The 13,342-nt window shown below is 39.4% G+C and overlaps 1 protein-coding gene across 1 annotated transcript; it reads left to right on the plus strand.

Annotated features, from left to right (window-relative positions):
• Positions 1-1,612: 1,612 nt before the first annotated feature.
• LOC140615272 (olfactory receptor 51V1) lies at positions 1,613-2,443 on the plus strand. The gene has a single exon (XM_072795190.1). The coding sequence runs from the start codon at positions 1,670-1,672 to the stop codon at positions 2,441-2,443; it is 774 nt and encodes a 257-aa protein (XP_072651291.1). The 5' UTR covers positions 1,613-1,669.
• The last annotated feature ends 10,899 nt before the right edge of the window (positions 2,444-13,342 follow it).

The raw sequence follows: 13,342 nt of genomic DNA on the forward strand, positions 1-13,342 counted from the left end.
AGAAGAAAAAGTAATTGTTGACTATGTCACCTGGAGGGGAGAATCCTCAATGACGAAAGGAGGTTTTGTGCAAATACCTGGGGTAGATCATTCTACACAGAGAGAAAATCAAGAACAAAGACTCCGAGATAGGAAAACTCTTAAGTGGTTTTAAGGAGGAATAGATTCCTGGAGATAGGAAAAGAAAGCAACAGTGGCCAATCCTGTAGACAGAGAAGTGGGTGGGCCAGATCCTTTCATTTTTTCGACCAGGATAAATATATTTTTGTTTTAATAGCAATGAAAAGGCACAGTGATTTTGTTTTTTGTTGTTTTTGCCTTTTGTTATTTCATTTTGTTTTAACATGGGCTTATGTGATCTAGTAGATGTTCATTGTTTATTTATTTATTATTTAATTTTTTTATTTTTTATATTGGCGGGGGGAGTAGATGTTTTTTAAAAAAGCAGCCAGAGGTGCCTGGGTGACTCAGTAGGTTAAGCATACAACTTGATGTCAGCTCAGGTCATGATCTCAGGGAGATGGGATTGAAGCCTGATTTGGGTTCTGGGCTCAGTGTGGAGTCTGCTTGACCCTTTCCCCTTTATTCCCCGCATTGTGGTGTCTCTGGGGAGAGTTATTTTTAGGGGGAAAGTAGAAAAACAATAAAACTAACTGGTAAATTATTGCCATAGGCCAGGAACAGATGAGGATATTATATACCAAGACCTGGTAGCGTATAGTGTATAGGTGAGAAGTCAGCAGGTCTGGGTACGTTTGAGGCAGGAAATGATAGAAAGAGATGAAGAATTTGATAGCCAGAAGAGGGAAGGAAAGACAAGAAACAAGAAAGACTCTTGAAAGTTTTCCTAAGTAATCTTTAATTTGCTGAACTGAATTTATGATACCAGGAGTTAATGGACTTATGAGGAAAATGATATATTTTTGTTATAATTTGAATTTTTGGATTAAAGATGATCTCAAATATGAGGCTGCATCCATCAGTCTGTGCTCACAGGGGAGGTGAGAACACTGAAGTGCAAATTTCAGCCTACCTTACGGAATAAAAATTAACACTCTCCTCCCTCTCAGAGACATTACAATGCAGTATGTAACAGAGACCTTAGTCAGTTATGTAGGCTTATGAATATGACATTGTAAATTGAATAAATTATATAAAGATAAATGTATTTACCAACGATATAGATAAGTGAGGAAAATCTGTCTCAGGTAACGGATCCTTGAAAAGTGATAGTTGAGTTGCAGAGGAAAAATACAGGATTATTTTACAAAGGAGAGGAAGAGGTTGGGGAGAAGACGGAAAGACCATCTCTGTGAAAAGAACACCTTAGGCAGATAGAACATGTGAAGAAATATCTGATGAAAGAAGAGAAATTGTGCTTTTGAGAAGGAAAAGGAGTGCTCAAGGGGAATACATTTTTCTTCAAAGGGTAAATACTCCAATCATTCAAGGAAGGACAGAAAGAAAAATATTGGGCTAGATTATTTCACATGGAGGGGGATCAAGGCAAGAAAGAACAGCACAGGGGACTCTAGACGCGGTCTGACAGGGACAGAGGGTGCATTATGAAAGAAGGGTAGCCTGAGGAGCTGCTCAGTGTGCTAGTGTACTGTCTGGGAACTGCCTGGTGCTGCATGTGATCCGGACTGAGCCGAACCTGCACCAGCCCATGTTCTACTTCCTGGCCATGCTGGCCCTCACTGACCTGTGCATGGGGCTGTCCACGGTGCACACGGTGCTGGGCATCCTGTGGGGGTTCATTCGAGAAATCAGCCTGGATTCGTGCATTGCCCAGTCCTACTTCATCCATGGTCTTTCCTTCATGGAGTCCTCTGTCCTCCTTACTATGGCCTTTGATAGGTATGTCGCCATTTGCAATCCACTGCGGTATTCCTCCATTCTGACTAATTCCAGGATTTTCAAAATCGGGCTCATCATAGTGGGTAGGAGTTTCTTCTTTATTACACCCCCCATCATCAATCTGAAATTTTTCCATTACTGTCACTCCCATAGCCTCTCTCACTCGTTCTGCCTACACCAGGACCTTCTGCGTCTAGCTTGCTCAGACATCAGGTTTAATAGCTACTATGCCCTGATGTTGGTCATTCTCACGCTGTTGTTGGATGCTGTTCTCATCCTTTACTCCTATGTGCTGATTCTTAGGGCAGTCCTGGCAATTGCCTCTCAGGAGGAACAGCATAAATTATTTCAGACCTGCATCTCCCACCTGTGTGCTGTTCTCGTGTTCTATATCCCTATCATTAGCTTAACAATGGTGCACCGTTTTGGCAAGCATCTCTCACCTGTGATCCATGTACTTATGGGCAACATCTACATCCTTTTCCCACCTTTGATGAACCCCATCATCTACAGTGTCAAGACCCAGCAGATTCGGAGCAGAATGCTCAGACTCTTTTCTCTGGATATGTGTCAAGATGCCTAGGGCTTTTGAAAAATAAAACAGCAGCCTTAATTAACACACAGTATGTAATACCAAAAAGGAATTTTGTTTTAGTTAAGTAGTCCAGAGTCTAGGATTCTTTATTTTAAACACATTTAAACATAAATCGAGAGAATCACCTATGAACAAATGCTATTTTAACTTATGTTTGGTACTAAATCATTCTTTGGGCTGGGGTTGGGAGACTCCCTTTGAACATTCCAGAAATTTTCTACCAACTATGGATTTATGTAAAATGAGATATTATATGTTCCTGCCACAAGTATATCCAAGAGATGATAAAACTAGTTCATGTGCCCAAAATGGAAATCAAGCACTTTCCTTGCATCAAAACAGGTCTAGATTCAAATCCTCAGTTTTAGTTACAAGGGTGGATGACTGCACATTCTTTAATTCTCAGATTATGTTAACTAATATTCAAATTGGGGAAAGTGGGGATTCATGGGTGGCTCAGCAATTTGGCGCCTGCCTTTGGCCCATGATGCGATCTTAGAGTCCCGGGATCAACCCGCGTCTGGCTCCTGGTATGCAGCCTGCTTCTCCCTCTGCCTGTCTCTCTGCCTGTCTCTCTCTCTCTCTCTCTCTCTTTCTTATAAATAAATAAATAAATAAATAAATAAATAAATAAATAAATAAATATTTTTTTAAAAATGGGGAAAGTGCCCATCTCTCGGGGATCTTGTGATAGGCATATATGGACCAGAATCCTCCAGTAGGGTTTTACTAACATGATGGAGATGTTCTCTACTATAGGGTAATAGGGACCAACATATAAGAAGAGCTATGTATGGCTATTGAACACTTGAAATGTAGAGAGTATAACGGGGCTCATGCCTCTACAATTCATGTTAATTACGGTTAATTTATATTTAATTGTTAAAAGGACATTGCCTCCGCCAATGCAGTGGCTACTGTATTGGACAGCACAATATAGATTATAAAGACAACCTCTAATGGAATTTGATTTTGGATTCAATTTTCACCACGTCTACTTAAAATTGGAATCCTCACTTGTTATATTTTACATGTAAACTCCTTTGTCATTGGGCCAGAAGTAGATCTTGCAGTAAACTCTTTGATTTTAATGTTAAGAGGGGAGTATTCTGAATAGATGAAATTTTATGCTTATGATTGAGCTTTATGAACTTTATCTTTATTGATTCCGAGTTAAAAAATATCAACAGATTCCCTTCTGAGTAATTTAGAAAATTTAATTCAATTTTCAAAAGAATGGAAGCAAGAACGAAATCAGGTATCTGTGCTGAGATACAGGGGGAAAATGGTTTAAGATTCTCGTAATCTTGGATACCTGAGGAAGAAATGTTAAGTAATGCTCAACAGATGACTGCATCAGAGCAATTTCATGAAGCAAGAATTTAATATTAATAGGTAAAACCTAGACCTTTGTATTTTAAATTAGCCTTTGAAACTCTGTGTTTCTATCTTCCCCTCCTTTTTAGTGCTTCACTCAATTAAGTAATCAGTGTAGAAAGCAGAAGTGTAGGCTACTCTCCAACAGCTTTAAAGTATGGAAATAGTTCCTAGACAGAACAAAGTATCTTGGAACATGCGTTTGACAAGAGTCCTATGACCCAATTTCAGCATGAAAACAGCAGTTAGCTGCTGAATCTTTGGAGATTCTGTTGTTTCTCACAGACCATGTCTAGGCACATGTCTCTCAGCTTCCCTTCAATATCTTGACACCGCAGCATCACCTCTCCTCAGCACTGACTCAATCTTGCTGAAGCAGGGGCCTCTGGGGCAGCAGGACATGTCCTGCCCTGGCCAGGCATGCTGGGTGTACTGACATGAGCTTATGTTGTGTTAAGGGAATAGCACCATATGTAACACACCCGAGTCCTCTTTTGGAGAGTCCTGTATTCCACGGTGAATGGGAGGGTTCACTTGAGGACTTGGTACTCATACAGATGTATGAAACCACTATCAAATTTTTGGAAGCATGTGTTCTCTTGGTGTAGACTTTGTTACATGTCGACTGTTATGTCCTTGTACGCTACTTCCTTAACTAAGGTCAAACAAAAAGGAGAGCTAAAGGACATTAGACGGGGTGAGTTGAGCAAAACAAGATGTGGGAAAACAGAGATCATGGCTCTGTTGGTGTTCATTTTGTTCTGACTTCAGAAAGCTATGGTCCAGAATGAGAAGATTTGTGATCCTCAGAAGTGAGGGAACACGTTTTAGTGGAAATAACCCCCTGGTAATAGTCCAAAGGCCGATGCTCTCTGTACACTATATGTCCTAATTTCCTTAGATGTAACAGAACTCTACTTTTCAATCAACTTAGGTTTTCTACCTTAGGATGTTTCTCTGGTCCCTAGACTATTTGTGACCCCTACCTCAAAAAGGGAGAATCAGCTAGAGGAATGGATAGAGACTTTCTGGTGAGGCGATGAAAACAAGCCCACTATCCAGGATCACTCTCTTAGAAATTTAAAAATAGGGATCCCTGGCTTGTGCAGCAGTTTAGCTCCTGCCTTTGGCCCAGGGCGCAATCCTGGAGACCCGGGATCGAGTCCCACGTTGGTCTCCCGGTGCCTGGAGCCTGCTTCTCCCTCTGCCTGTTTCTCTGCCTCTCTCTCTCTCTCCCTGTGTGCCTATCATAAATAATAAATAAAAATTAAAAAAAAGTTTAGAAATTTAAAAATAATACCAACCCAGTCTAAATTCCCTTTGCCAGTGAAAACTGGTGTCCTAGAGCTTTTCTACTGAACATGTGGCTCTCGGTCCTGCAGCCTCAGCTCGATCTGGGAGCTTGGAAAAAACTTATATTCTTGAGCTTAGTCCAGTCCTACTGAAACAGAATCTGTATTCATGTTGGGGATGCTGGTGCTATTCTTTTTCTTGGTCAGAGTGTCAGCTATAGGTTTCTGCAAATTTTGTGGCAATTAACCAAGATGTACCTTTCTGTGTTCACTTAATAATAGAATATGAATTTAAGGAATGTAATTATAAAATAGGAATGTGTAAATTTACAGGTAAACTCAGCAGATTGAATGTTATGTTTTCATTTCTGCTACTTTCTGAAGTTCACTAAAACCATGGTGCCCACAAGAGACAGTGTGAAATGTTACCAATGTATGTGTAAACAAGTTATATAAATATGGAAGATTAAGATATCCCCCAAAGTCAGAATGGTTACTTAAATCTGAAATCTTGGTGCCTGCAGAAGGGGATACCCGTGAGGTAAAAAATGATCTGTGTATGCCAACTCTAGAAAAACAGCAATTTCATTTAAAGCATTGGTGAGAGGTGGCACTGAGAATGGCACAAAAGGTGAGTTTGAGTGTAAGGCTTCCTAATTGAAGTGTCCAGAAAATATCTATTTCAATTCCTGCAAAACGCTTGGTCTCTTAGTGACAGAATCAAATATGAGCCAGATAAAAGGGCATTGGGTACTAAGGATGATAGGAATGAGGGGTCATATAAGAGAGAGGGATGGTGTAAAATAATTCATATTGAATGTTGAAGCCCATAGAACACTTGTCTACATTCACCTTGTAAAATAGCAGCACACTGATACTCTCTAGGGAAGCAAGTTTGAGATGATTCTCCATTGAACTGTCTCAAAAGAAAAGAGTAACAGGTACTGACATTCGAGTATTTATTCACTGACTTGTGTAGTCTCCTTCTTCTGGAACCTACAATGTCATGGACCAGGTAACATATCCCAGTATGTCCATGGAAGTCCCTGTTACATTCATGGTCCCTCATCATGACATATGAATGGACAGCCAAATCTACACCAGGGATGAGGTCTAATCCACATATGGAAAAGTCACATATCAAAATTTAAATTATGAAAAGAAAATCACATGGAACGTCTTATGATGTGTGAAATAAGTCAATTAGAGAAGCACAAACATTGTATGGTGTCATTCATTGGGGGAATATAAAAAATAGTAAAGGGAATAAAGAGGAAAGGAGAGAAAATGAGTGGGAAATATCAGAGAGGGAGACAGAACATGAGAGACTCCTACATCTGGGAAAGGAACAAGGGGTGGTGAAAAGGTAGGTGGACGGGGTTGGGGGTGACTGGGTGACGGGCACTGATGGGGGCACTTGATTGGATGAGCACTGGGTGTTATGTATATGTTGGCAAATTGAACTCCAATAAAAAAATAAATAAATAAAAATAAATAAAAAATAAATAAAAAAGAAAAAAGAAAGAAAAGAAAATTACCTGTATTGAGCAGAGCTTCTACAGGGTAGAAAATAAAACTTAAAGAGAAAAACTAATCCCTAATTAATACTCCTAACAACATACCAGATTATACTAAATCCTTGACAGTGGATTAGAATACTCTTAATATGACATAATTAGACAATACAAAAGATTATTTATGAATTAAGCAACAATGTGAGAGATTAAAGAAAAACCAATAGAACTCTCAGGAAATAGTGTTAAGAAAGTAAAACAATAGGTTAAATGTTATATTGGGGTGTGTGGGGGTGGGAGAAGAAAAAGAGGATCAATCCAGTAACACAAACACATGACTGGTAGGTGTCCTAGGAAGTCAGGGAATATAAAAATATAGGCAGAATAATAGGATAGGAATGTATTAGAGTATTATACAAGATTTTTTCCCAGAACACAAGGACACAATTCCACATAGATACTATCCCCCAAAGACCCAGAAGAGGAAAATAAAAAAATAATATAATTTCATAGTAAGTTAAGAAAATGAAAAGAAAGCCATAGACCAGAGGAAATCATTACAACACACTGTTCATCAAAGGATCTGTATCCAAAGTATACAAGGAACCTTTAAATTTAACAACAAGGAAATACACAAGTCAGTTAAATATTGGGCAAAAGATCTAAAAAGATATTTACCTCCAAGAGGACGGGTTAATACCAATAAGCACATGAAAAAGAATTTTTTTAATTTAAAAGAAATTTATTGGAGTTCAATTTGCCAACATATAGCATAATACTCAGTTCTCATCCCGCCAAGTGCCTCCTCAGTGCCCATCACCCAGTCACCACAACCCCAAACCCACTTCCCCTTCCACTACCCTTGTTCATTTCCCAGACTTAGGTGTCTCTCATGTTTTGTCACCCTCAATGATATTTTCACTCCTTTCCCTTTATTCTTTCACTAATTTTTAATTTCCCCAAATGAATGAGACCATATACTGTTTGTCCTTTTCCAATGGACTTATTCTACTCAGCATAATACCTTCCAGGTCCATCCACGTTGAAGCAAATGGTGGGTATTTGTCGTTTCTAAAGGCTGAGTAATATTCCATTGTATACATAGACCACATCTTCTTTATCCATTCATCTTTCGATGGATACCGAGGCTCCTTCCACAGTTTGGCTATTGTGGACATTGCTGCTATAAATATCGGGGTGTAGGTGTCCCAGTGTTTCACTACATCTGTAACTTTGGGGTAAATCCCCAGCAGTGCAATTGCTGGTTCGTAGGGCAGGTCTATTTTTAACTCTTTGAGGAACCTCCACAGAGTTTTCCAGGGTGGCTGCACCAGTTTACATTCCCAAGAACAACACAAGAGGGTTCCCCTTTCTCCACATCCTCTCCAACATTTGTCCTTTCCTGTCTTGTTAATTTTCCCCATTCTCACTGGTGTGAGGTGGTATCTCATTGTGGTTTTGGTTTGTATTTCCCTGGTAGCCAGTGATGCAGAGTATTTTCTCATGTGCATGTTGGCCATGTCTATGTCTTCCTCTGTGAAATTTCTGTTCATGTCTTTTGCCCATTTCAGGATTGGATTGTTTGTTTCTTTGCTGTTGAGTTTAATAAGTTCTTTATAGATCTTGGATACTAACCCTTTCTCTGATAGGTCATTTGCAAATATCTTCTCCCATTCTCTAGGTTGTCTTTTAGTTTTGTTGACTGTTTCTTTGGCTGTGCAAAAGCTTCTTATCTTGATGAAGTCCCAATAGTTCATTTTTGCTTTTGTTTCCCTAGCTTTCATGGATGTATCTTGCAAAAAGTTGCTGTGGCCAAGTTCAAAAAGGGTGTTGCCTGTGTTCTCCTCTAGGATTTTGATGGAATCTTGTCTCACATTTAGATCTTTCATCCATTTTGAGTTTATCGTTGTGTATGGTAAGAGAATGGTTTAGTTTCATTCTTCTGCATGTGGATGTCCAATTTACCCAGCAGCATTTATTGAAGAGACTGTCTTTTTTCCAGTGGATAGTCTTTCCTGCTTTGTCGAATATTAGTTGACCATAGAGTTGAGGATCCACGTCTGGACTCTCTATTCTGTTCCATTGATCTATGTGTCTGTTTTTGTGCCAGTACCACACTGTCTTGATGACCACAGCTTTGTAGTACAACCTGAAATCTGGCATTGTGATGCCCCCAGGTATGGTTTTCTTTTTCTTTTTTTTTTTTTTTTAAAGATTTTATTTATTTATTCATGATAGTCACACAGAGAGAGAGAGAGGCAGAGACATATGCAGAGGGAGAAGCAGGCTCCATGCAGGGAGCCCGATGTGGGATTCGATCCTGGGTCTCCAGGATCGCGCCCTGGGCCAAAGGCAGGCGCCAAACCGCTGCGCCACCCAGGGATCCCGTGGTTTTCTTTTTTAATATTTCCCTGGCTATTCGGGGTCTCTTCTGATTCCACAAAAATCTTAAGATGATTTGTTCCAACTTTCTGAAGAAAGTCCATGTTATTTTGATAGGGATTGCATTAAACGTGTAGATTGCCCTGGGTAGCAAGGACATTTTCACAATATTAATTCTTCCAATCCATGAGCATGGACTAGTTTTCCATCTCTTTGTGTCTTCCTCATTTTCTTTCAAAAGTGTTCTGTAGTTTTTAGGGTATGGATCCTTTACCTCTTTGGTTAGGTTTATTCCTAGGTATCTTATGCTTTTGGGTGCAATTGTAAATGGCATTGACTCCTTAATTTCTCTTTCTTCAGTCTCATCGTTAGTGTATAGAAATGCCACTAATGTGGGCATTGATTTTGTATCCTGCCATGTTGCCGAATTGCTGTATGAGTTCTCGCAATCTTGTGGTGGAGTCTTTTGGGTTTTCTATGTACCATGTATCATGTCGTCTGCAAAGAGTGAGAGTTGACTTCCTCTTTGCCAATTTGAATGCTGTTTATTTCTTTTTGTTGCCTGATTGCTGAAGCCAGGACTTCTAGTACAATGTTGAATAGCAGTGGTGAGAGTGGACATCCCTGTCTTGTTCCTGATCTTACGGGAAAGGCTCCCAGTGTTTCCCCATTGAGAATGCTATTTGCTGTGGGCTTTTTCTGGATGGCTTTTAAGATGCTGAGGAATGTTCCCTCTATCCCTACACTCTGAAGAGTTTTGATCAGGAATGGATGCTATATCTTGTCATTGCTTTCTCTGCTTTGTCAAAAGCTCTCTCTGTGAAAAAGATGTTTAATACCATTTGTCATTAACAAATGGCAAAGTAAAACAATGAGACAGCATTACCCACCTATTAGAATGGCTAAAACCTAAAACACTGACAATGTCAAATGCTGCTGAGGATGCAGTCATAGTCATAGTCATAATCATTCATTGCAGGTAAAAAGGCAAACTAGTACAGCCTCTCTGGAGGAGAGTCATGCAGTTTCTCACAGGATCAAACATACTCTTATCATAGGTTCATTCATTCCCAGGCATTTTATCCAATGATATGAAGTCTTATGTCCACACAAAGACATGTACCTGAATCTTTATTTCAGATTTCTTTGCAATTGCCCCAAATTGGAAGCATTTAAGATGAATGGATAAACAAACTGGTACCTCTGTAAAATGTAACATTCCCTTTGATTCAAAGAGAGAGAGAGAGAGAGAGAAAGAGAGAGAGAGCTATCAATCTATGGAAAGACATGGAAGAAACTTAAATGCATATTTTTAAGTGAAAGAAGCTGTCTGACAAGGCTGAATATTTATATGATTTCAAGGACCTGACCTCCTGGAAAGAGCAAAACTATAGTAATAGAATACAAATCAGTGTAGCCAGGGGTCCAGGAAGAGGGAGAGATACATGAATAGGTGGGGAACAGGGAATTTTAGGGTAGTGAAGGTGTTCTGTAGGATACTCTGATGGTAGGCATATGACATTATCTATAGGTAACCACTAGTTTTAGAAAGTTCACCTTATGGCAGTTAGCTGTCATGAAAGACCTACATTAGTCCTATTTTTGGTACTTGAAAGAAATCTCAAGAATATTTTAACTTTACAAAAAAGATGAAAATCAAAACTAGCTTTTAGTGTGTGTTTTGCTTTTTTTAAAAATAATAAATTTATTTTTTATTGATGTTCAATTTGCTAACATACAGAATAACACCCAGTGCTCATCCCGTCAAGTGCCCCCTTCAGTGCCCGTCACCCATTCACCCCCATCCCCCGCCCTCCTTCCCTTCCACTACCCCTAGTTCGTTTCCCAGAGTTAGGAGTCTTTATGTTCTGTCTCCCTTTCTGATATTTCCTACCCATTTCTTCTCCCTTCCCTTCTATTCCCTTTCACTATTATTTATAGTCCCCAAATGAATGAGACCATATAATGTTTGTCCTTCTCCGATTGACTTATTCCACTCAGCATAATACCCTCCAGTTCCATCCACGTTGAAGCAAATGGTGGGTATTTGTCATTTCTAATGGCTGAGTAATATTGCATTCAGCCATCACAGGAGCAGTGAGAGCAGCCCCACTTCCTTCCCCATGAAGCACACTCAACATCACAGTATCAAAACCCCACAGTATTGATACTGTGTCTGTGAGCACCTATGATCTATCCTGATTGATTTTGTGCATCTGTCAGCAAGATATATCCTGAAGTATCAGAAAACCTAACAGAAGGTTTATTGGGGGTCTGGAAATGCTCAAAATCCTTCATGCTTTTGTTGTTGTTGTTGTTGTTGTTGTTGTTGATAGCGTCTTTACTTTGTTTCATTTCATTTTGGCTCAGAAAAGATTTTATAGGAACTCTCTACTTTTGGACACCAGGGAGAAAACATGTTCTCATCAGACACAGGATTGTAGACAGCGCGATCCCATATGTAAACTGTCAACTTTGGTGAGTAATAATGCATCAATACTTCTTCAATTGCTTAACAAAGAGACAAATCAGACATGCAATCATCATATTGTAACATAAAATGGGAATGAAAAGGACTCAGCAGTAGCTTGGAGCTGAAAATGAATAAGTGAGTAAACCAAAAGCCATACCAAAGGAGTGGAAAACAGAATGGTCCTGCTAATTTCCACAAGAATGCAGGAATCTAGAAGATATCATAAAATCCCTTCAAAAGGTTGAGGGAAGGTACTGGACTCCTGATGATAATGGTAGTCACTTCCATCTCAATATGTCTACAGATTTCTTTCTCTCCCTCAACCTATAAAGTACAACAAGAAGACTAGACATAACTATCCATATTTCCATGTCTAGGGACATACAAAATCTCAAACTTTGAGAGTCAGCTCCAGAACTACAGGTAAGACTGTAATAGACTGTTCAGGGAAACAGGTTGAGCAGCAGTATTTTACTGTTACTGAAACATTGAAAACACCACATCCACCATCACAAATGCCAAAAAAGAGTCCATTCCATGGTGTAAAATAGTGAGAATAGGTCTGAGGGCCTTTAAAGGAGACATTCCTCAAGTGGGGAATTAAAGGAAGAGTTGAAAGAGCAGGAAAAGAAACTTGAAAGCAAACTTGAGAAGCTGTTGCTTTTGTGTCATGAAACACCATGACAAAATGGGTGTTAGGAGCACATGGTTGGTGCTGTCAATTAAGCTCTCAATCTTGATGTGTCAGCTGAACTCTGCTCTCCGTGTCCTGAGATGGAACCCTGAGTCGGTCTCTGCACTCAGCAGAAGGTCAGCTTGAGATTCTCTTTCTTTCCCTCCCTCTCTATTCCACCCCTCCTTGTGCACTCCTTCTCTCTCTCTCTCTCTCATATATATATATATATATATATATATATATATATATATATATATATATATAAGAGAGGGGACACTCTAGTAAACCCTCTTAGTCTTCCATCATTCCCTCACCCTTCTATATGTGCATGTGTTGGGCATTCCAGGGAAACCATGAGATATTACAATTGAAGAGTTCCTACAGAAAACATATAATTATAATAAAAATGTTTCTGCTGATAGAGATTCTGTCTCACCTCCTGAAAATGCACACACACAATAACACACACATGGGTTCTAGAGAAACTTCAATGTATCTCTCCAATCTATCTTTCTTGGGAATAATTTGTATTCCTCAGATATGGGAAATAAAACAGGAATGGAAAGAATAGAAATAGATAAGAAATGTATCATATTATTTAAACTCTGAAGTCAGAAGAGAAAGATGCACAATCATTTCAAAAATATATTTACTGTCTTTTTATTGTTATCTGCTATGTAACAAACCACCCAAAACCTTTGTGCTTCAAACAACAGTGATATAACATTTCTAAAAATTCTGTGGGTCAACAATCCAAGTAGGGCTTGTCTGTATGGTTCTATTTCAAAGAGGAAATGGTCTCACTGAGACCTCACTGGTCACTCAGTAGGCAGCATCTGGCTGGGAACTCAGTTGATTTGAAAGGTCCACAGAGTTCATTGTCATATTTGGTGCCTTTTCTGAAGGTCTCATCCACTTAGTCATACTCTCCCCAAGGAGAGCTTCTTCTTATTCTTGTGTGGTCCTATTCCTAACATGGGTGGCTGGCATTGAATTAGAAACAAGGCCGAAGTTGCCAGACCTACTACTTTGGCTCAATATCTGAGAACATCACCGTCATTTCTGCAGTATTGTTTGGTAAAACACCTATCAGCCCAGTTTCAAGAGGAGGAGACATCAGCACCCTTATGGATGATAGTAGAGGCAGGCATCCATTGAGAAGGGAGGGATTAC

The sequence above is a fragment of the Canis lupus genome, chromosome 23 (assembly GCF_048164855.1).
Source record: "Canis lupus baileyi chromosome 23, mCanLup2.hap1, whole genome shotgun sequence".
Classification (NCBI taxonomy): Eukaryota; Metazoa; Chordata; class Mammalia; order Carnivora; family Canidae; genus Canis; species Canis lupus.

Coding starts and splice junctions, on each gene's coding strand:
- LOC140615272 (XM_072795190.1), top strand. CDS start 1,670: ATGTTCTACTTCCTGGCCATGCTGGCCCTCACTGACCTGTGCATGGGG.